Here is a 23,651-nt window from a genome sequence, read left to right as displayed (position 1 = left end):
CCAAGTTTATTGCCTTTAATTTTCAGAATAATGCAGAACTTAAATATATATGATTTTGTTTATGTAATAACTTTTTTCAAGACTATTCTAAATCGTATCAATAATCAACTTAAATAATTATTAAAAACATAAGGAATACCATTGAATGATATTTTTCCAAATGTGTTGAATCTTGGAGTGGATTTCTCATTTTATCACATATTTTCTTACAGATTTTTCAGAACACATCCCTCTTCTGCATCCCATGCAGAATAAAAGTCAGCGCCCTCTCAGTGGCTTGCAGTCACCCACGCAGGTGCTCCCGCATGATCCTTCCTAGTCATCCCCCACTAGCTTTCTTCTTCTTTATTCTGCTACCGTCCTTACAATTCTCCCATAAAAGGGGCAGCCTCCTCCCTCAGTGTACTGTTCTCTTTGCCTAGGATCCTCCTCACCCAACTATCCATAAGACTTCTTTTACCTCCTCTAGATCTTTGTGGAAACCTGCTCAAACATCTGCCACTCAAGAAGGCCCTCCCTGGCCACTGTATTTAAAACGGCAACCCCTTCCAGCACTCCCTAATCACCTTTCTTGATTATCTTCTCTGCCTCGTTTTCTTTCAGCACACTTTTTATCATCTGGCTTACTCTATGATGTGCTTATTTGTTTACTGTCTGCTTTCCTCTAGCAGAACATAAGCTCCATGATGGCTGAGATTTTTGACCTTTTCCCCCTCACAGCGGATTCCCTATTCCTTAGAAGAGTATCTGGTTTACATCAGGCAGTGAATAGATATTTGTTAAATTTGTCAGTTTTGTGTCTTGTGCCTTCAAAGTAGGAGACAAGTAATCCAGACAAAAAGATAAATTTAGACTCAGATTTCCATCTGACTTTTTATACTCTGCCCATTTTTTGAAAGATAAATTCAACTGGTCGTTTGTAACGTGCCAAAAATGAGGAATTTAGTCAGTTCCATCTGTATTACAATGAATAGAATAAAAGTTGGGCACCTTCAAAGTAGTTGATTTACTTAAAGCACTAAACCTAGTTCATAATTTGCAAGCAGTCTCTGAAGATCCCAGTTGAAATATCTACTTTTTGCGCATTTGAAGATTCTTCAGATTAGTATTTTATCTGTTGGTCAAGATTGGTTTGGTCCTTGTATTACTTTTAACAGCTTTTGATTCATTGTGTTGGAAACAAAGCCTCATGTAGCTCTTATTATAATTGTAATTTTACAGATCTTTTTGTGATTATTCCATTAATGATGATCTCCCACTGGACTGTATAATACATGCATCCGTGCGGGCAAGAATTGTCTTTTTTTTTTTTTTTCTATCAGCGCTTCATCTCTAGCATCTAGCGGGGGCCTCACGCGTAGTGCGCATTTATGAATTTTGAATGAAGATTGGTATACAAAGAACACTGATATTTAGGGAATTGCTTTTATTTGGTTAAGTCTCTTAAGCATTTTTTTTCCTGACAGAGTACAACCTCACTTGAAGAAATGTTTTGAAGGAATTGCAAAGGTGGAATTTACAGAAAGTTTGGACATTACTCACATGAAGAGTAGTGAAGGAGAAGTGGTGGAACTCATAGACACCATTTCAACCGCCAAAGCCAGAGGTCAAGTGGAGAAGTGGTTGGTTGAGTTAGAGAGAGTTATGATTAAATCCATCCATAAGGTAGCCGACTGTATTTATTATTATTCCTAGTAAAGATGATAGAACGTTAATGTATTATTGATAAATGCACTCTTATTTAGACAAACTGCGTCATGAATTACCAATTCAATTGTAACAGATAGATTGAAGGCAAAGATATGGTCTCTGATAATAATTTTGTAGTGACTCACTTGAAAATTGAGACAAAATACCGTACATACTACAACAAACTTGGGTTTTAGTCATGAGTCTGTCTCATTTCTTGTGCTTTCAATGTTAGACACACTTTGGTCTGCATGGTCTGTCTTTAGTCTCTCCTTGGAAGCACCTCTCTACAGTTTCGCATCAGTCTCCTTGACATGTATGTTCCTCTGGTGGTTCCTTTTGTTCTGTGAATATATAAAATATGTACCAAAATGTTAGAAAATCATAAGTACTTTCTACAGTTAACAGTAACTTCATATTTTCCATATCTCAGAAAGCATATTACCACCTCAATCATTTGTAATTATTTTTGTTAGTAGAGAATTTTAAGTTGAGGGAGCAAATAGAGCTTAATTGAGCAGTTAATTAATTTTTTACTATAATGTGGGCTTAGCATTCAAGTTCCTTACCAGGAATAAAAATCATGATTGAGCAGGGAAGCATGAGAGCAAGAATGAGAAGGAAATATGGCATCAAGTCCTAATCAACAACAGTTTTCGTGAATTTTTCAGATGCTGTCACACATTATTGAAAAATTCACTGGAATCTAGGTGTTTAATGTACATCATGTGTCTTAATGTTCCCTTCTCTTAAATATAATTTTAATATCTGTCTGCATTGTGTTTTTTCAATAGATGCAAAATCTTCAGGACAGGTTCCCATTTCTCCCTATTATGGATTAAGTGATAATGAATGTCCTTATGCATACTGGTTTCTTTGATTGAATTATTTATTTTCTTATGATAATTTCTCATATGTAGAATCACTGGGCAAAAGAGGATGAGCTTTCATAGGGCTTGATAAATATTGACAAGCAGCTTTGCCATTTACGTAGCCATCAGCAGTTAAATGCATTTCACTTTGACCACTACTTAGCAGCATTGAATTGGTTATATGGTTTGTTAATTGATGTATACAGTGGTAACTCATTATTTTAGACATATCTAATACTATTTCAACTATTCTTTTAATTTTGTATGTCAAAGTACTCAGAGAAAATATTTTGGTTACTATTTCAGAGCATTAAGATGGGGTGGCAAGTAATCGGCTAGGAAATATCTTCCCCAAATGTTCATGTGTAAGTTTGTGTTGGTGGGAAAAATGCAAGTGAATGCAATGTAAAATACTACAGATAGGAGCTATGTGTGTTACTGTGTTGTGCTATATGTATTTGCATGCTTGAAAGGCTACTGCATGCCTAAATTAAGTGAATTTTGTGTCATTTCTAAATAATAAAAAATCATATGCTCTTGGCACCTTTGCCCTTTTATCTTACTGGATTATCATGGGTTTAATACTGCAGTTTGCTGTAGTTTGGCAGTTTGCTACTGCCAAAATATGTTATTTTTCATATATGGCATACACAGTTTACTAATATATTTTATATACAATATTATAGAACTTTATGTAATCATATTTCTCCTCATCCAACTATATAGAAATTTGTGATTTAGATTTTAATGCCTCCCTCCTGTTCTCTCCACAGTGTCCTTCTAGAACACATATTTATTCCATCTTTGGCATTTCTCTACTGTACCTTCTATTCTTTCCTGTGTTCCTCCCATCTCTCAGTTGCTCCTTTTCACCTGCCCTTTCTGCTTCCTCTAGCCTTTTACATTTTCTTTATTATCAATAGACAACATTGCCCTTCATTTCTATTCAACTCCGTAAATATCCTAGCTAAACTAGAAATCCAGAAAGATTCGCCTATCCTTATATATTTCTCAGAAAAATGTAATTTTGACAGTCTTTTCTGAAATTCAGACATTAACGTGACTATCACCTCATAGATGCTACTATTTTTGATTGATACATATAATAGATTGGAATGTTTCCCACTGATGGCTGGTAGAAAGAGTGGATCTATGAATTCACTGAAAACATATGTAGTAAAGTACATGACTTAGGCTTCCTGAATTTACAGATCTCAACTCTCCATGAATGAATTATATATCCACCGTGTCATCATAGCCTTGGGTATCAAACTACAGGACTGAGAGGGAGTGAGGTCTGGAAACACAGGAGGGACTTTAGAGGAATTGTGTAGTGTGCTTGAGTGTGCATGTACACATATACACATGGCTGAGTGGGGATCTGATTAAGTTCAAAGAAAATAATCTGTGAATTTGACAGATCTCATTTTGGAATTATTTGAACTTATGTTTTGTAATTAAATTGCTTGTGTTTGTTCAGTCCAAATGTATCTAGGACATCTTTGGCTACGACTGGCCAAAGAAATATTTCATATAATGTGGTTCACACAAATAGATTATGTATCAGCAAAATAAAATGCTATGTAATATATTTGTTTTGCTCACAGGTGTATGGAAAAACTTGAAATTGTCTAGTTACATGCTTTAAATCTTCATCATTGGCTAAGATGTAAGAAGTTGAGCAGTACAGGATAATCCACTCAGGAGTTAGCTCTTCATTTTTTAGCTTGTTCAAGTAAAGTATGAAACTGTTTACCTTTAGCATTTTCTTTTTCAATTAGGTAATTAGAGATGCACTTTTTGCCTATACACAACATGAACGAATTAACTGGGTAAGAGATTGGCCTGGACAGACAGTTCTCTGTGTATCCCAAACCTTTTGGACAATAGAAGTACAAACAGCTATTGCAAAAGGACAAAAGGTAAGCTTTTATTACCCACAGGTTTTGCAGCATTTTATAAATAGTTATACTTGCCAAAATACAATTATTCTAAAAAAAAATAAAAACAATCCACTCAAAAAGCCAAGCGTACTGGAGTCTCAATCTTTTTATTATATACATTTTTATGCCTTTAAAAATACAGTAATAATAGGACAAAGAAATGTCCTAAACTCAGAAAGATTAGGAGGAAATATATAATATAATTCTCTTTTATATCTTCAGTAAAACTACCCTATGAAGACAAAAGATATTAACTGACTTATTTTGACTATTTTAATTTTTAGTGTACTGATTTTTAGTAAATAATAATATTTTGAATGATGCTTAATTTTAACTAGTCTAACAAATATATGAATTTAATATTATTAATTGAATTGCTGTTATAAATTAAAAACAGAAGCAGCATTCTTTTTTTTTTTTTTTAAACTTTTTGGGTTTATTTATTTATTTATTTATGGCTGTGTTGGGTCTTCGTTTCTGTGCGAGGGCTTTCTCTAGTTGCGGCAAGCGGGGGCCACTGTTCATCGCGGTGCGCGGGCCTCTCACTATCGCGGCCTCTCTTGTTGCGGAGCACAGGCTCCAGACGCGCAGGCTCAGTAGTTGTGGCGCACGGGCCTAGTTGCTCCGCGGCATGCGGGATCCTCCCAGACCAGGGCTCGAACCCGTGTCCCCTGCATTGGCAGGCGGATTTTCAACCACTGTGCCACCAGGGAAGCCCCAGAAGCAGCATTCTTATCCATAAGGTAGGATTCCAAGCAGGTCAACTTTTGGTTGACTGATAGGTCAGTTGGAATCTAGCAATTGCAGATGTTGTTTAAAACCATGAGTTTTTAATGTATTTTTTACATGGAGTTCGGCATTATTGTCTGTAAGGTATTGTTGAACACTGGTGAGTGTTGGGTTTGAGAGAGACTCGTATTCTCTGTAAGCAGGCAGATCTCATAGAGGAGGGAGCTGAGTGACACATGCTTAGTTCACTCCAACTTCCCAACAGGTCACTTATTTCTCCTCTGAGGAAAGGATAAGGGCGTAGGGCAGGGACTCAGGGATTTTTAGGAAAAAGTCTTTCTTCATGGAAACCAGAGCATGGGGAATGAGGGTTTCCCTTACAGCAGTAAGCCCTTGGGGATACTCCTGGGCTCTTGGCTGTCTATGTGCATGTTTCTTTTCTCCCCAGTGGGTCCAGAAACTTCATTTTGTCTTTTTACTTTTAAGCTTCCACTCAGTCACCTCCCCACACAAAGGGATTCCTCTATTGCCAGTGTGGGTTACTGGGGGGACATGTAATCTTCTGGATCTCGCTCCTTGCTTGCTGGCCCCCCCAAACCACCATGCCAACTTTCTCATTCATTGCTATGGGAAACAGAGGGAACAAAGAAGCAAATGTGAGAAAATAAGACAAATTTGTAGGCATCTTCCACATTTCTTCAGTTTAAATGTGATGTTTATTAAACCTCCACCCGTCTGTCAAAACCATATATTTCTCTGGAACAGGTAGGAGTTGAGGTAGAGAATTTAAGTGTAAACCTTTCATGCTTCTACTTATCTCCCAGGCGTAATTTGTATCTCAAGGGACACACAATTTATGTCATTCCATTTCAATGTGTCCTCTGCTCAAAGCTATCTGCCTACAATTCTTACCATATTGTTCTTACCGTATTTTATACAGATACAAATAGATTTTTTTTTTGGTTTACAACAGTATCCACCGATACTGAGATGAGGTTATTTATTCACTCATTTATTAGTTTACTCCATTTTATCCCACTCATGTAATATGGTGCATGTATGGAGCCATTCACAGAGAAAGCCAAAATGAGAATCCATGCCTTGAGTGACTGCTACTCCAGGGGGACTCAGCTTCATAGATGTAGATCCTCTAAAGCTTTAATTTAGTGGAACTTAGCAAGCCTTTTTTGCTGTTACTTGCTGGATTGTTCTCTTCTGTTGTGTTTTGTGATGTTTCACATAGCTACGTTTCATGGAATGAAATTAAGTGTTGTAAGTGTCCTTAAAAATTAATTCTTTCCTTTTTCCTCTGCTTGTGAATACTCTGCTTCAATATGCCCTTCATCTGCCGCCTGTGTACCTTGTCCCTGTCTGTATCTCACGCATATTCAGTTTGTTTAGGTTCTGTAGCAGCATCAGGAGAGGATGGCACATGTTTTAGTATTCTAAAGCATTGATGATTTAAGAAAATTTAATATGTGTTTCTATCATGGAAGGATAGCACATGTTTTAGTATTCTGTATGTTGATAACTTTTTCCTTAATTATTGTGTGGTTCACATTTGAAACTGATATCTTTGGTTCAGTAACTGGAGACTCTTGGCAGCCTCAGAGAAGACTAGACATTTCCATTCTCTGCAAACACTCCAAGTTGTCTGGAGCTTGATGCTGTGATAGCACCAGGTTGTACTGTCCCACTTCCAGAGGACCCATTCCCCTCAGGATCTGTTTCCATTTATTATTCAAGGAATATTCACTGTGGAACTAGTCAGTATATGAGCTATTACAGGGGCTAAAAATGAATGAAAGAATCACCACTGTCACAGAGCTTGGGTTATTGCAAATATTGATATGATTTTGAGTCAGTTTATCATTGTGTATGTAGAGGGAACTAGGTATGATAAAAATATGATTCCAGACAGGGTTTATTTTGGATGACTATATAAAGTATTGATAGTTACCTTTAGATTCATTAGTTCACTGTACAGAATAGTTTACAATGAATAAAATGCAACAAAAGTAATTCAATATCATGATTTTTTTCAATCTAGCTGATATGAATTCTCATTGATTTATTATAATATAGTTCCTGAAGAACTTAGTTCATCACAGTTTGAAGCTAAATTTTAGTTCTAAATCTGTTTTTCTAGTATAGCAAAATACATTCTGCTAACGTAAATAGTAACAAATTCTTATGGACATATACTTTATACCGTCAGGTCCAAGCATTAAAAGTTTAATCTTATGCCTTGTGTTGAACTACAGTATGTGAGAACTGGTAAGGCTCTCAAAGATCCTGACTTTTACTGATTAGGAAACTAAAATGCACCACCGGGCGTAGTTTGTGTTCCTAGGAGCAAAACTATTCTTACTAATTTGTGTACTCAATATACTTAAATTCACTAATTGGCTCCAAGAATTTAAACACTTGGGGTTATTTAAACATAGGTGGGACAGAATTTTATTTTTCACTACCTATGAAGCAAATTAATAGCAATTAATTATGAAAATGATATACATGGAATAGTGTTCAAGCACCAAACTTTTGAAAAAATGACTTCCTAAAAAAAAGGATAAAATATTTCAAGGAGTCATAAAAGTGACCCTTAAAGAAACAAGTCTCCAACTCTATCCTTTAAGCTTTTCTCATCCTCGGAAATCCTCATTTTTAGTTTCATTGCTACCACTTACCTGGTCCTAAAGGAGTGAAATAAACTCATTGGTGTACAATGCTTATTAAATATTATTAGAGTGGGGAAAAGTGACCACATCAGCCTGCTGGAGCATATTTACACTTCCCTTAAGCACAGCAGTTTTCATTGATTTTAATTTGACTTTCCTAAACCCTCTTCTCTTTTTCAAATACTAATCAGATTTACCCACCAGAAAAGAGACCCCTCCCAAAGCGAGCCTGATCCTTAGAACTGGCCTTAGCTCACCATAAACTAAAATGTTAGATGTTTTGTTTTTTAGGATCTTTACATTTCAAGTGGCACAAATCCTACTCAGAAGCTCACACAGGAGTACTAGAAGGATTCATGAGATCTAAGGTAGAGCATTTGGAATCAGGATCTCAGGGCTTCATCACTGCTGCAGTTTCTCTTTTGTTGTCTATTTTTCCTCTCTACTGGTCTCTGTCAGGCTTTTTTTCTGCAGTGGGGTGAAGGCTTTCAGTAGCTTCGGATTGGCATTCTGAGAGTTTCCCAAGCCAAGTGAAAAGCACTTTTCTTCCTATCTGTATAGCAGTCCCTGGAAAGAACTGTGATTGGCTCTGGTTGGGTCACACATGCCCTCCTTCATGTTGCCTTGGAGATGGGGCAATATGATTGACAGCCCACAAAACCATAGAGCATACAGGAGTGGAAATGGAAAGAAGGGGTGTTGGGTAGGCACAAACCATGTATGTCAACTATGTCTGGCCTGATTGAGCTTGTTCACCTAATACTTTTGTAGTAAAAAATTTTTTTTGATTATTTTTAAGTTATGTCATATGGAAAATTATAATAAAAATGTAGAAAATACTCTGTATACATGCTAGGTCAAAAATTTTTTGTTCAAAAGGATTCTGATGACACTGAGTAATTATATCTTATTTTCTTTCAGTCTCTTGAGCAATATTTGGAAAAATGTAACAAACAAATTGATGATATTGTCACCTTGGTTCGTGGCAAATTGTCCAAGCAGAATCGTGTTACTCTGGGAGCCCTTGTGGTGCTGGATGTCCACGCTAGAGATGTTCTCACAACACTTGTTAAAAAGAAAGTTAGTGATGACTCTGACTTTGAATGGTTAAGTCAGCTTAGGTACTACTGGCAAGTAAGTAATATCACTTAATGTTATTACTCAGCAATTTCAGCTCACAGCTATATAATTTGTGCTTGCTAGCTCACATGAGAAATAGTATCAGTAATAATATAGGATTTTTCTTGCTGATGGCTGACTATACCTAAACAAGCATTCTCCAGATTGAAGATTAAGGCAGCCAAAAACTATATGTCAAGTGTTTGAAAACTGTGTTTATATCTATATCCAAATGTATAGTTACATAGAAATACATATATAGATGCACACAAACTATGAGTAATTCTAAAGAATTACTCATTTGAAATTAGTCATTATGCTTGCTGAATCTGTAAAATGTTGAAACTAATCAGTTTACAATTGTGTTCTTAGATTCCTGATACATCGAAAGAGTGTACAAATCAGACTGTTTTAGTCTGATTTAGTCATTAAACTTTCCTCTTGTTGATCAATTGAACTAACCAGAAACATGATCTGGAGGAAGGTTTTTATCAGGGGATCTATGTAGTTGGTGATGTCAGTCACCATCAGGAAGGCAGGAGGAGCAGGAACAGTACAGTGAACAAGGCTGGGCCTGCTGAGAATGGGAAGAGAGAGCTGAGGATTGGAGACACAGACTCAGAAGTTCTCATCATATTCACTTTTGTGAAAGGCTTTGGGAGGTATGGAGTGGGAGGAGAAGAGATACAAGAACCAGAACCCTGGAAAACCATATGAGGCCATGAGTATAGTGGTTAGGAGCTCAGACTGTAGACTGATTGTTTCAAATGCTACATCCTCCCCTTACCAGCTGTGTGACTTGGGCAAGTTACTTACTCTCTTCAGGCACCAGCTTCCTTATCTGTAAAATGGTGATGATGATAATACTCCCTCTACAGTGAAAACAAGTTGAACAAATGATTGAAAATATAGGAGAATAATGAACTATCAAAAAGAGTAAGAAAACAATCCGATTTACAATTGCTCAAAAAGAATAAAATACCTAGGAATAAATTTACCCAAGAAGGTGAAAGACCTATAAACTGAAAACTATAAGACACTGATGAAAGAAATTGAAGAAGACACAAATAAATGGAAAGATCTGTGTTCATGGATTGGCAGAATCAACATTGTTAAAATGTCCATACTACCCAAAGCAATCTACAGACTTAATGCAATTTCTATCAAAATTCCAATGGCATTTTTCACAAAAATAGAACAAACAATCCTAATATTTTTTTATGGAAACAAAAAAGACCCCAAATAGCCAAAGCAGTCTTGAGAAAGAAGAACAAAGCTGGAGGCATCACACTCCCTGATTTCCAATTATACTACCAAAGCTAAAGTAATCAAACCGGTATGTCATTGGCATAAAAACAGACACATAGATCATTGGAACAGAATAAAGAGTCCAGAAATAAACATACACATATATGGTCAATTACTTTACAACAAAGGAGCCAGGAACATAAATGGGGAAAGGACATTTAATAAATGGTGTTGGGAAAACTGGACAGCCACATGCAAAAGATGAAATTGGATCACTATCTTACATCATACCCCCAAATTAACTCAAAATGGATTAACGACTTGAGTGTAAGACTTGAAACCATAAAACTTCAAGAAAACATAGGTGGTAAGCTCCTTTACATTGGTCTTGGTGATTTTTTGAATTTGACACCAAAAGCAAAGGCAGCAGAAGCAAAAATAAACAAGTGGGACTATATCAAGCTTCTGCACATCAAAGTAAAGCATCAACAAAATGAGAAGACAACCTACTGAATAGGAGAAAATATTTGCAAATTATATATCTGATAAGAGGTTAAATCCAAAATGTATAAGGAACACATGCAACTCAATAGCAAAAAAAATCTGATTAAAAAATGGGCAGAAGCAGCTGCATAGCCCAGGGAGATCAGCTCAGTGCTTTGTGACCACCTAGAGGGGTGGGATAGGGAGGGTGGGAGGGAGACATAAGAGGGAGGAGATATGGGGGTATATGTATGTTATAGCTGATTCACTTTGTTATAAAGCAGAAACTAACACACCATTGTAAAGCAATTGTACTCCAATAAAGATGTTAAATAAATAAATAAAGCACCTCTTGGACACTTAAAAAAATAAATAAATAAAAAATGGGCAGAGAATCTGAATAGATAGTTTTCTAAAGAAGACATACAGATGGCCAACAGGCACATGAAAAGATGCTCAACATCACTAATTGTCGAAAATGCAAATCAAAACCACAATGGAATATCATCTCACACCTGGTAGAATGGCTGTTCTCAAAAAGACAAGAGGTAACAGATCTTGGCAAGGATTTGGAAAAAAGGGAACCCTCATGTACTTTTGGTGGGAATGTAAACTGGTGCAGCCGCTATGGAAAACAGTATGGAGACTCCTCAAAAAAACTTTAAAAATAGAACTACCGTATGATCCAGCAATTCCTCTTCTGGGTATTTATCTGAAGAAAACAGAAAACACTTAACTCAAAAAGATATATGCACACCCATGTTAATTGCATTATTCTTTACAACAGCCAAGATATGGAAACAAACTAAATGTTCATGGATGGATGAATGGTTAAAGAAGCTGTGAGATATATATATATATATATATATATATATATATATATATATATATATATATATATATATATATATGTAATAGAATACTACTCAGCCATATAAAATGAAATATTGACATTTACAGCAGCATGAATGGACCTTGAAGGCATTATACTAAGTGAAATAAGTCAGAGAAAGACAAATACCATGTGATCTCACTTATATGTGGAATCTAAAAAACAAAATAAAATAAAAATAAAAAACAAGCTGATAGATACAGAGAACAGATTGGGGGTTGCCTGGGGGTGGGGGTAGGGTAAGTGTGAGAAATGGGTGAAAGGAGTCAAAAGGTCCAAACTTCCAGTCATAAAATAAGTAATTCATGGGGATGTAATATACAGCATGGCAACTATAGTTAATAATACTGTATTGCATACTTGAAAGTTGCTAAGAGTAGGTCTTAAAAGTTCTCCTCACAAGAAAAAAATTCTAACTATGTATGGTGATGGGTGTTGACTTATTATGGTGATCATTTTGCAATAAATATAAATATGGAATCATTATGTTGTATCCTAAAACTAATATAATGTTGTATGTCAATTATACCTTAATAAAATAGTGTTAGCAAGTTTAAAAAAAGAAAATATAAGAGAGGTAAAGAATAAATACATTTTCCAAAGTTGTTCTATGGGGAAAATTGAAGCCAGTGACTTCAATTACTTATCCAAGGAAATTAGATATTGAATTCTTCTACTGAATTAAATGATGCCTGAAAAGTGAAATTTAAAGATGTTGTTTACAACATGGCTATTATTTAAGAGCTTGAGGTTTCATATTATTTAAATTTTTATTATTTGAGCTAACTTCGTTTTATCTGATTTGTACTAGGAAAATCATTTAGAAACAAAGATGATCAATGCTGGTTTACGATATGGATATGAGTATCTGGGTAATTCTCCTAGGCTGGTTATTACGCCACTCACTGACAGGTGTTACAGGTAAACTCATTAATTTAAAGATCTAATTGGAACAACTTTCACTCACTCCTAAATCACTAAATTTTTTAAGCACCAAATGTATCCTCTGTAATATTTGCCTAGACCCTTAATTCTTGTCTCAACATGACCTTCAGTTTCTTTCTCTGCTGGCCTCTTCCTCTCAGCTCTAGAGCTCTAAGTATTATCAGGCGTTTCTGTTATTTTTTTACTTTGTTCATTTCTCCTTTCTTGAAACTTCTGACTCTTCCTTTTGGATCATTTGAGGCATCCTCTTTTTTCCCCTGAAACAAGGAATATTCTAGAATTCTGTTTTCATGTATTGTTTTGTCTCCTGCTTCATGGTTTCCTGAATGTCCTCGTCCATTCTTAGGCTTTAACAGCCTACAATCCTGAAGATCCCCAAACCTGTATGTACCTCCAGCCAAGGTCTCTCTCCTGTTAAGTTTCTCCACACACATGCCTGCTGGATATCGCCATCAGATATCTCATAGGTATTTACATGTACATTGTTTTTTATTGTCCTTCTGAATAATAAAAGACCTTTATTTTTAACTCCAAGGTCCCATCTCCCATATTCCCAATTATTGTCAAATACTAAATTAAACTTTGTTTTTTCATTTTCTCCCAACTGTAACTAGTTTATTGACAAAACCAGTCTCAGGATGCAAGCAGAAAGCAATTTTGTTCTTTTTTATCACCATTCTTTTAAACTTGCTCTATCAAATATTTTCCCCATTTCTGGATGAAATCTAGGGTAGATTCCCTACTCTTTCTGGCAACTTTAGTATGTTAATGACGAGTGTTATTATTTTCAGGTACTAAAAGTCCATTTTGGTCTAAAATGAAAGTTACTATTTTTCAACCAGTTTAAAACATCCCTTCCCCTCCAGCTCAAGCTTGACTCAAGCCCATGGCCTGCATTTGGGAAGGTAAATGTGGTCAATCTTTTGTCATTTTTGTCCCTGTCCTTTGCATTCATCCCTCAATAGCTCATCTTTTAGCTCCTCTAGTGTTGGGGGTTGATGGAAGAGAGGAGAAGGAAAGGGAGAGGTAGGTTTATAGGTGGCAGGTGTCTTGGGTGACAACTATCTCTTGGCTGTTTAGTGCCTGCCGTGATGGCACAAGTCTAGATGTACCAGATCTCCCAGGGGATGTTTATATGGATTCTTTGGGAGCCTGCAGTCACCTGCTTCTCCCACCTGTGGAAAATGCCTTCTCTGGCTGGCTGCTGGTGACTTTTGCTTCAGCCTCTGCTGAGGTCCACCACACACTGACCCTTTTCCTGGGGTCTCCTCTGATTCTACATGGGCCTCCTGCACAGGGTCCCATTCAGCTTGACTCAAATCTGGCTCCCTTCCAGTGGGATCTAGATCTGGCCAGATGATACACACATTTGTTTTGCCATCAGTAGGAGTGGATCTTTCTTACCGTCCCTATTTTCTCCTACTCTGCCATCAGGAGAAGCTGCAGGCATTCTCTTGACTTTAAATATTTTAAAGCTCTCAGCTTGGGGTTTTAGTCAAAATTCTAACACAGAACGATCTGTGTTTATACACTGTTACACATTTTTTTACAACTAATATTTATGTAGGTTTACCAAAAATTTTATCATTGTCTTTACTCGCCATTGCTTCTTTCTTTGATTTCTGGTTTAATTTTTCTCCTTACTAGGCAATAGCTTTTAGTAATTGTTCAAGTGAGGCTCTGCAAGTAGTGAGCTATACCAGTATTTATCTAAAATTGCCTCTTTCTCTTCTTCTTCTTCTCTTTTTTTTTTCTTTTAGTCTTCACTAGATTATTAAATGATAGATTAGCTAGGTGTAAAACTGTAGATGAACAGTAATTTTCCCTCAGCTCTCCAAAGATATTATTCTACTGGCATTCATCACTCCTGCTGAGTATTCTGTTATTCTAATTATTATTCCTTTATAGGTAACTTTCTCCACTGTAGTTTCTAAGGTTTTCTCTTTATTGTTGGTGTTCACTGGATGTTACTAGATGTGGATAAGTTTTTATTTATCCTACTTGGGACTTTTTCAATTAATATCTTTAATTCTGGCAAATTCTTAGCCATTGTTTTTTGAATTTTGCCTTTTCCCCATTCTCTTCCTTCTTTCTTCTATGTCTTTAACTTTTCTTATAGTTGACCTCTCTCCCTGGGTGATTTCCTCATATTTATCTTCTAGTGCATAATTCTATTTCTTTAGGTTTTCTCTGCTATTTATTCTATTCACTGAGTTTTCAGAAGTTCAGTGATTGTATTTTTCATTGCTGGATTCCAAGTTGCCTCTCTTATGAAATTGGCTTCTGTTTTTCCCCACAATTTTCTGATGTGTATTGCTTTTTATTTAAAATCTTATTTAAAAAAAATCGCTAGGATACCAAAGAAGGCAGAGTGCCATATGTGCAGTAACCCTCCCAGACCATTGTCCAACTGCCTTTGTCACTGCAAGTCTGATTCTTAACTCTGATCTCTCTTTCCAGTTTTAGCTGTGAGCTAAATTTAGTAGGGGTTGTTTCCCCGTGTAGTCTTACATTTTCTCAGCTGTGGAGGTGTCCATGTGGAGCAGTTTTACATTTATCTCTGTGGAGGGCTCTAGGGTTTTCAGAACAAAATTTTAATGTTAATTTCTCATTTTGGGTTCATGTGCCCATCAGTAATGGAAACTGGATCCCACCCTCCGTGAAATGTAGGTTTCTCGTTGGGCACTGTATGAAGGGTAAGCTTCCTGTCTCTTCCTTAGTTGACTCTTCTTTGTCTCTTGAGTAGGTTGCTGGAGTAATTTTAGTTCCCATTCACACACAAGGCAGCCTTTCAAGTCTTCTAGCTTTAAATAGTGAATCCATTCCAGTTCCTCAGCTTGCTCGGTTTTAAGGATTTATTTTCTGTTTCTATGTGGGTATAAATACACTTGTGTTTATATGCAAATTCCAAACCAATGTGCACCTCTACAGCTTTAGCACCTAATTACTTTTCCAGCTATGCATTCCCTCTTCATTGATAATTTCCTTTTCATCCGTTCAAAAATGGCTATATATTTCAAAAGTTGTTATATTTTTCTTTTATGTAGCATTTCCATATGCTTGCAGTAGGGGGATTGGGTGACTCAGGGTCAGCTGAATTCTCCGTATTGACCAGAAGTCAGCACTGAATTTCAAAAGTGAATTTGTTCTGCTTTTGTCATATATGCAGCTATTCAGAAGTAAAACATAATAACAGACAAAGTAATGCCCAAAGATTTTCATAGGCTAGTAGGAAGGAAGGAATTATTGATGAGGAAGTGGAAAATTTGGCTCTCAGCTTAAATTTTTCCTCTTTTCAGAATGTATGTAAAAATCACATTATTCAACAAAGATTGTTTATTATATTTCAGAACCTTATTTGGAGCCCTTCATCTGCACCTTGGAGGAGCACCTGAGGGGCCAGCTGGAACTGGAAAGACTGAAACTACAAAAGATTTAGCCAAAGCTGTAGCCAAACAATGTGTTGTTTTCAACTGTTCTGATGGGTTGGATTATCTGGCTTTAGGAAAATTCTTCAAGGTTTGAGTTGACTCGTCATTTGCGATATGATAACTTCTCAGAAAGGCTATTTATAATGAAACATAATTTGATGCAAGTAAAAGATTTACTGTAGTTTAAGCAAAGTTAAAATTAAAGTATTATCCCAATAATTCTCGAGAGAAGTAGGGTTATATCAAAAGCTTATTTGAGAAGGAGCTCTACCTCCAGTCCTTGCTATAATGGGTCAATATTACTGATAGAAATGAATGAGTGGTGTCCCTCCAGTATACTGGACAGCTAAAAGTTTGAGAACCACTGCATCATGTAAAAATTGTGGTATCTAAAGACTTCTTTGTCCCGTAGATCTTGTTATTAACAAGTTAATATTAACAAGTTCATTAATCATTAACAAGTTCAATGATTTACTTTTATAGACACATTCTAATTAATCTTTTTGGTGAACCTGAAATCTTTCTTTTGTTTTTTTGTTTATCTTTTTGGTGAACTTGAAATCCTTCTTTTGTTTTTTCTTATTCTGAGTCAGATTCCCACTCTTATGAGTCTGTAAGATTGCAAAAAGGGGAGTTAAAAGTATAAAGTCCCTAAGTTCATCGGTGTAACCTATGAACATCTGGTCATTTTAGTGCTTTGTTGCTACAGTCTGTTATTCCTTAAAATATTAGGTGGTAAAATTGAACACAAAATTATCCGTGTGGGATTATGGGCTCTACTTACTTATTTGTTTATTTGATTTCTATTTTTCTATACTTTTCAAAGTACATTTTAAAGATTCTGTAATCCTTACTTTTCAAAAGTATCTCCAGAAAAAGTTAACATTAGAAAAAAATACACAAACTAACAAACAGGAATATAACAACCCTACCCCATACAGTAAACTGTTCCTCACTGAAGTATGACCTAGTCATTTTATAACAGATTTGAAGCATAAAAAGTCTCTACATTTGTGATGCTCAAACAATTAGAATAAAAGAAAAGAAAATATTATAATGAATAACATATGAAGAAAATATTTGAGCGACCAGTAACTATTTTAATTATCCTCTATCATGATATGCAACCTTGTTGTAATGATTAAAGAAATAAACAGCAAATCTAAAAGATTCTGTGTGGAGTTTGAATAGCCACTATATTCCTAAATGTTTAAAGAAAAGTCTGGTATGTGCTAAGTTTTCAAATCTATATAATGATATTCTTAATTCTTTGATATAGATTCATATACTTATAATATTAAATTTGATTATTGATAAGTATTGATCATATGGACACTTTGTGTTAGGATCGTGCTGAATAATGGGGGTACAAAATAAAAAAGACACAGGTCTTACTATTAAGAACCTCACAATCTGTATAACTGTTTGAACATGTGACTTCATAAGCATTCTGTTCTGTGATTTCTAATCCTTTTATTTTATCGTGTATTAGATTTCTAAGTCATAGAGTCTTCTCTAAATAATGAAAATGTACTACTCTTTGATTGCATGCCATTCATGTTTAATCCAGTGTGTTTCAATATATTGAACTGTACACAAATCCAAGGTCAGCCACTATTAGATGTATGGCATTGTACTAATTACTGATACTTAACATCTTATGTGATATAGCCTTAGTTTCCTTGCATAAAAGATATATACAAAGTGCCATGCATCATGCCTGGCATATACTAGGTACTCAGTGAAACACACATACATACATATGCAATCTATAGAATGTACATTCAATGAATATTTCTGCATTGATTTTTTAAAGTTAGTCCACATTTGGACTCAGCTACTCAAGCTTGATTTTCCAGTTTTTCCTTGCGACCAAATGGCACATACTTATGAGATATCTCTGAGTTAGAACTGCAAGCTAGTGCCTCAAACGGTGTTAGTTGGTCATTCAGGTGCTCAGAGTGTAGTCTCATTGGCAACAGAAGTCATCTTATTTAAAGGATTATTATAATCCATTCTATGGAGTCCATAAGGAAAAAGCAAATAAAATCACCTTGTAAATAAAAAGTAAGAAAGGCTATGAAATTTTAGATATACATCTAAATGCCAAAAGATAACACACAGAAAGTAAAAAAAAAAAAATCAATTGGAAAATTTTCCAGTTGATTGAACTCTTTATTCATGCAGAATAATGAATTGGTAATAAAAGAATAAGCCGTCTTTAAAGCTTTAAAGATAAAGGTGAATAAGCAATTTCCTTGATAGGATATTAAATCCGCGAAAAGATGAGGTGAAAATACAACATTTCAATGTAATATTCAATCAGATAAAATTGAAAAATTTCATTGATCTTTTCTCCCAGGGGCTGTTATCTTGTGGAGCCTGGGCTTGCTTTGATGAGTTTAACAGAATTGATTTGGAAGTACTGTCTGTGGTTGCTCAACAAATTCTTACTCTCCAAAGAGGTAATGGACTAGTTTATCTCTGCATTGTGTGAAAACAGTAGAAATATAGGAGGTAATGAATGGCGCGAGTCCCATTTATATGTGGAATTGCTAAGTCATTTCATTCTTGATTACTCACAGGTATTAATGCAGGTGTGGATTTACTAGTGTTTGAAGGAACTGAACTAAAACTTGACCCCACGTGCGCTGTCTTTATAACAATGAACCCTGGATATGCTGGGCGATCAGAACTTCCGGATAATCTGAAGGTACAGAAAAGGCAATTATATCATCTGTTTCCTTTCTGTGATTAACACAGTTAATATATAAAAAGAAAGAACATGCTGTTCTTGAATTTTATGTAAAATTTTTGCTTTTAGATGTTATATTTTAGACCACTGTTTTAGAAAATAAGTTTAAAGCTTTGAGCTTTAAAAAATAAATATGCAATTTCCAAAACTTCTATTTTAAAATTAGTGGTAATTACACAAATTAGAAAACATAGGAAATATTGAAAAAGGTACCCATTCTACTGCTTACTATATTGTATTCCTCAATTTTAAATGCTGAAATCAGAAAATTGTGAATATTGAGGCTTTTTTCAAGTTAATATTATAATATGAGCATTTTCCTATCTTTATGAACATAATTCGAACTGTAAATAAATTTATTGAACTGTACTTACTATTTGACGTTTAGCTTGCATTTAGTTTTCCTTCATTATAGGTAATATTGCAATGAGCAATTTTTACTTAAGGCTTTTCTCTATTTTAAGATACTTCCTTAGGAGAGTCATAAGACCAAGAGCTGTGTTGCTAAATTGCCTTCCAACAGAGGTTGAAACAATTTACATCCCATATCAATTCTCAATTCTCCTTAGTACCCAGCAGTAGTTTTTTGTAGGAATAAAACAGTTTGCTAATTGAATAGACTAGAATCTTCATTTAAAAAACAAACTTCTTTGATTATTAGTGAAATATGACATTTTCCCCATATCTTTGTTAGACATTTTGTATCCCTTTCTGGTGAATTGCATGTTTATGGCTAGCACATAGAGAGAAAATGTTGAAGAATCATGCAGTGGTAATTGCGGATCCAAAACCAAGTCTTCTGACTCTAAATCCTGCATTCCTTCCACTATCCACATTTTTAGAACTACAGCTTCTCAGACTAGTTGAGGTACTTTTCCATCGAAAACACTTTTGATTGGACTCACTGCTGCCAAGTATTTTTGTGGTATTTTTATTCCATACACTTTTATATGTTAGACGTGATGTTTTAGTACTTTGCCTTTGTGAAGGATGGTGTGACTTAAAAATAGAAACTGGTAAATCCTCCTTCATATAAGAAGCATTTTGCAACTTTTTATTGGGATACACATTTGGAAAGCTCTTTTTGTAGCAGTACTTTTATTCACTCATGTTTTCCTTTTATTCAGTAGGATCAATCTGAATACATAAATATTTGTAAAGGCAAACATCTGTGAGTAGCTAATCATAAAAAGCTGGGACCAGTATTGGTTGAGTCTGTTAATGCCCCATGCAGACTTTTCCATTTTATTTATTGTGCGTGTTAAAACAGTGTCAAAATATTCACCTTGTGGTCCTTGGAGTATTTTCCTTCTATTTTAGGCCAAAAACTGCTCTCAAATTCTGATAGCTTTTTGTTGTTTTCGTTGTTCCTTTGGTGCAGTCTTCTTGGTTAGAGCTGCTATAGAATATCTGTTTTCAAGTACATATGGAAATACCTAACAATTTTGAAAAAAATGTCTTAGTCTGAAATGAAAGATAGATAGATAGATAGATATACTATTTTTTAAAAGCCTGCTGAGGCCCAGAGAGTATTATCATCAGTCTTCAGAGTCATCCTCGAAGCTTCCCTCTTCTTCACGCAGTGATTCAGCCGGTTACCAAAACCAGCAATCCTATTTCATAAAAGTCTTATTACCCCTGCTGCTCCCGTCCAGCCCCACGGCCACACCTTGCTCCCAGCCCTCTTCAGTCTTCTCTTGCGTGTCTTATTGCAGCAGCTCACCTGTCACCAAGAGTCCCTACTGAAATTCATTATAATGAATTCCCCATTGTAATGCTACCTGTGTTGTCAGAAGAAATCTAATCGTATAATTTCCAGACTTAAAAAACCACCGGGCTCCTTTTGCCCACAGGAAAAAAATTCAAATTTCTTGGCCTGATCTGCAAGAGCTTTGGCATTAGACCCAGTTGCGTCTGTACCACCAGCTCCCTGCCTCTCCCTGTCACACAGGCCTCACTAGCCTCTGAAGGTCCCATGCCTTTGCACATGCTGTTTACCTTCTCTTGAGTGCTCTGCTAAACCACCACTGTCCTGCCTGACAAATTCATACTCATCCTTTAAGCTAGCAGTGAGCCACCGAACATACATACAGTTCAGATAAGACCATGTGGGTCCAGCCCCTCGAGCTGGCAGAGGTTTACAGCTGCATCTTTCTATCCTGCACGTGTCCATGGGTTCTTCAGGGACTCCTGTTAGGTCTCTCCGCTTGGAACTCCTGAGACTTTGAGTGACGGAATCTGTTTCTCCAGTTGTCATTCCCTCCACTATGCGTGGATCGCTGGTGGGTGATTCCACATAGATTTTGCTGTTGGAGAGCTCTCACTTTGCCAGACGGAATCTTGGGGAGGACTTAAAATGGCCCCAACTTGGCTCTCTCTCTCCCTTATCGTGTATATCTCATGCATCTTCTGTCCCAACAGACTGTGGGAGTGAAGGCCACTGTGATCTTGCTGCCACAGGCTACTTTTGCTTTCTTGGGCATGAGTCAGGCACCAATCTGTATTCCCCCGCAATAGGGCGATACCCATCAAGCTCTTACTGAACTTGGGAGTGAGGAGGGGGTGCTTATGGAGACTCACAGCATAAGAAAACCTCCCTTCGATGGAAGTCTTTTCACAAATCCTCCCTCCTTCCTTATTCTCTCAAATGCTTTATGATCTACAAGTAAATGGGAAGGTTAAAGAATTGTGTATATTTCCTTTGTAAATTATTGGGCAGATCATGCATACTTTGGTAACTGATATGTATCATGTCATGCAGAAAGACTCAAGTTTTGACATCTTGTACATCTAGATAAAACCTGCATAGTAGAGCAATTTCTTAAACACATCTCCACTTTAGAGAAGCTATATTTAAAACTATTCTGAAGAATCAATAATCATTTCAGAATAGTTAAATGTTAGAAGCAATGGTAAAATAGGCTTATTCTATTTTTTAAATTGAAGTATAGCTGATTTACAGTGTTGTGTTACTTTCTGGTGTATAGCAGAGTGATTCCATTTATATATACGTATATGTATGTGTGTTTTTATATTATCTTTTTCATATTCTTTTCCATTATGGTTTATTACAGGATATTGAATATAGTTCCCTGTGCTATACAGTAGGACCTTGTTGTTTATCTATTTTTTATATAGTAGTTTGTATCTACTAATCCCAAAGTCCTAATTTATCCCTCTTCTCTCCCCCACCCCTTTCCCCTTTGGTAAATGTAAGTTTGTTTTCTATGTCTGTAAGTCTGTTTCTGTTTGTAGATAGGTTCATTTGTGTCGTATTTTAGATTCCACATATAAGTTATATCATATTTTTCTTTCTCTTTCTGACCTACTTCACTGAGTGTGATAATCTCTAGGTCCATCCATGTTGTTGCAGATGGCATTATTTCATTCTTTTTTATGGCCGAGTAATATTCCATTGCGTATATGTATATATACCACATCTTCTTAAACCAGTCATCTGTTGATGGGCACTTGGGTAGCTTCCATGTCTTGGCTATTGTAAATAGTGCTGCTGTGAACATTGGAGTGCGTGTATCTTCTTGAATTTGAACTTTCGGGTTTTTTTCCCAGATAAATGCCCAGGAATGGAATTGCTAGATGATATGATAACTCTCTTTTTAGTTTTTTGAGGAACCTCCATACTGTTTTCCGTAGTGGCTGTACCAATTTACATTCCCACCAACAGTGCAGGAGGGTTCCCTTTTCTCCACACCCTCTCCAGCATTTATTATTTGTAGACTTTTTAATGATGACCATTCTGACTGGTGTGAGGGGGTACCTCATTGTAGTTTTGATTTGCATTTCTCTAATAATTAGCGAAGTTAAGCATCTTTTCAGGTGTCTGTTGGCCATATGTATGTCTTCTTTGGAGAAATGTTTAAGTCTTCTGCTGATTTTTTAATTGGGTTGTTTGCTTTTTTTGTTATTGAGTTGTATGAGCTGTTTGTATATTTTGGAAATTAAGCCCTCGTTGGTTGCATTGTTTGCAAATATTTTCTCCCATTCTGAGGGTTGTCTTTTTGTCTTGTTTATGGTTTCCTTTGCTGTACAAAAGCTTATAAGTTTGCTTATTCCCATTTGTTTATTTTTGCCTTTGTTTCTATTGCCTTGGAGACTGACCTAAGAAAATGCTGCTATGATTTATGTCCGAGAACGTTTTGCCTATGTTTTCTTCTAGGAGTTTTATGGTGTCCTGTCTTATATTAAAGTTTTTAAGCCATTTTGAGGGTTTTGTTTTTGGGTGTGGGTGTGTGTGTGTGTGTGTGTAGGATATGAAGGCAGAGTTATAACGTCATTGATTTACACGTGGCTGTCCAACTTTTCCAACACACTTGCTAAAGAGACTGTCTTTTCTCCATTGTATATTCTTGCCTCCTTTGTCAAAAATTGACTGTAGGTGTGTGGGTTTATTTCTAGGCTCTCTGTTCTGTTCCATTGATTCCTATGTCTGTTTTTGTGTCGATACCATGCTATTTGATTACTGTAGCTTTGTAGTATTGTCTGAAGGCTGGGAGGGTTATGCCTCCAGCTTTGTTCTTTTCTTCTCAGGATTGCTTTGGCAATTCTGGGTCTTTTATGGTTCCATATAAATTTTAGGATTATTTGTTTTAGTTCTGTGAAAAATGTCATGGGTAATTTGATAGGGATCACATTAAATGTGTAGATTGCTTTGGGTAGTATGGAAAATAGGCATATTCTAGATCTTCTGATGTCACAAAGTCAGTAACATGATCCATAACTTTCCACAGAGTAAGTAGCATGAAACACCCTGTTAGTGCAGAGAAAAAAATGAACTAGATCCTGAATCCTCCATTTCACTCAACTAATACTTAGCTAATTCCTGAACAGGTCACATTTATGAAAT

General features: G+C 35.9%; 1 protein-coding gene across 1 annotated transcript in view; it reads left to right on the top strand.

Annotated features, from left to right (window-relative positions):
* The window catches only part of DNAH7 (dynein axonemal heavy chain 7), a 246,777-nt gene that overhangs the window by 82,653 nt on the left and 140,473 nt on the right, over positions 1–23,651 (top strand). Inside the window, exons 21-27 of the mRNA XM_061203571.1 lie at positions 1,467–1,665; positions 4,343–4,483; positions 8,836–9,048; positions 12,468–12,577; positions 15,952–16,120; positions 18,395–18,497; positions 18,618–18,745. Coding sequence (XP_061059554.1) covers positions 1,467–1,665; positions 4,343–4,483; positions 8,836–9,048; positions 12,468–12,577; positions 15,952–16,120; positions 18,395–18,497; positions 18,618–18,745 — 1,063 coding nt within the window. The remainder of the gene's footprint in view (positions 1–1,466; positions 1,666–4,342; positions 4,484–8,835; positions 9,049–12,467; positions 12,578–15,951; positions 16,121–18,394; positions 18,498–18,617; positions 18,746–23,651) is intronic.

Source organism: Eubalaena glacialis, chromosome 1 (assembly GCF_028564815.1).
Source record: "Eubalaena glacialis isolate mEubGla1 chromosome 1, mEubGla1.1.hap2.+ XY, whole genome shotgun sequence".
In the NCBI taxonomy this organism is placed as follows: Eukaryota; Metazoa; Chordata; class Mammalia; order Artiodactyla; family Balaenidae; genus Eubalaena; species Eubalaena glacialis.
Note: the sequence above shows the minus strand (reverse complement) of the source record. Positions and strands in the feature narration are given on the sequence as shown.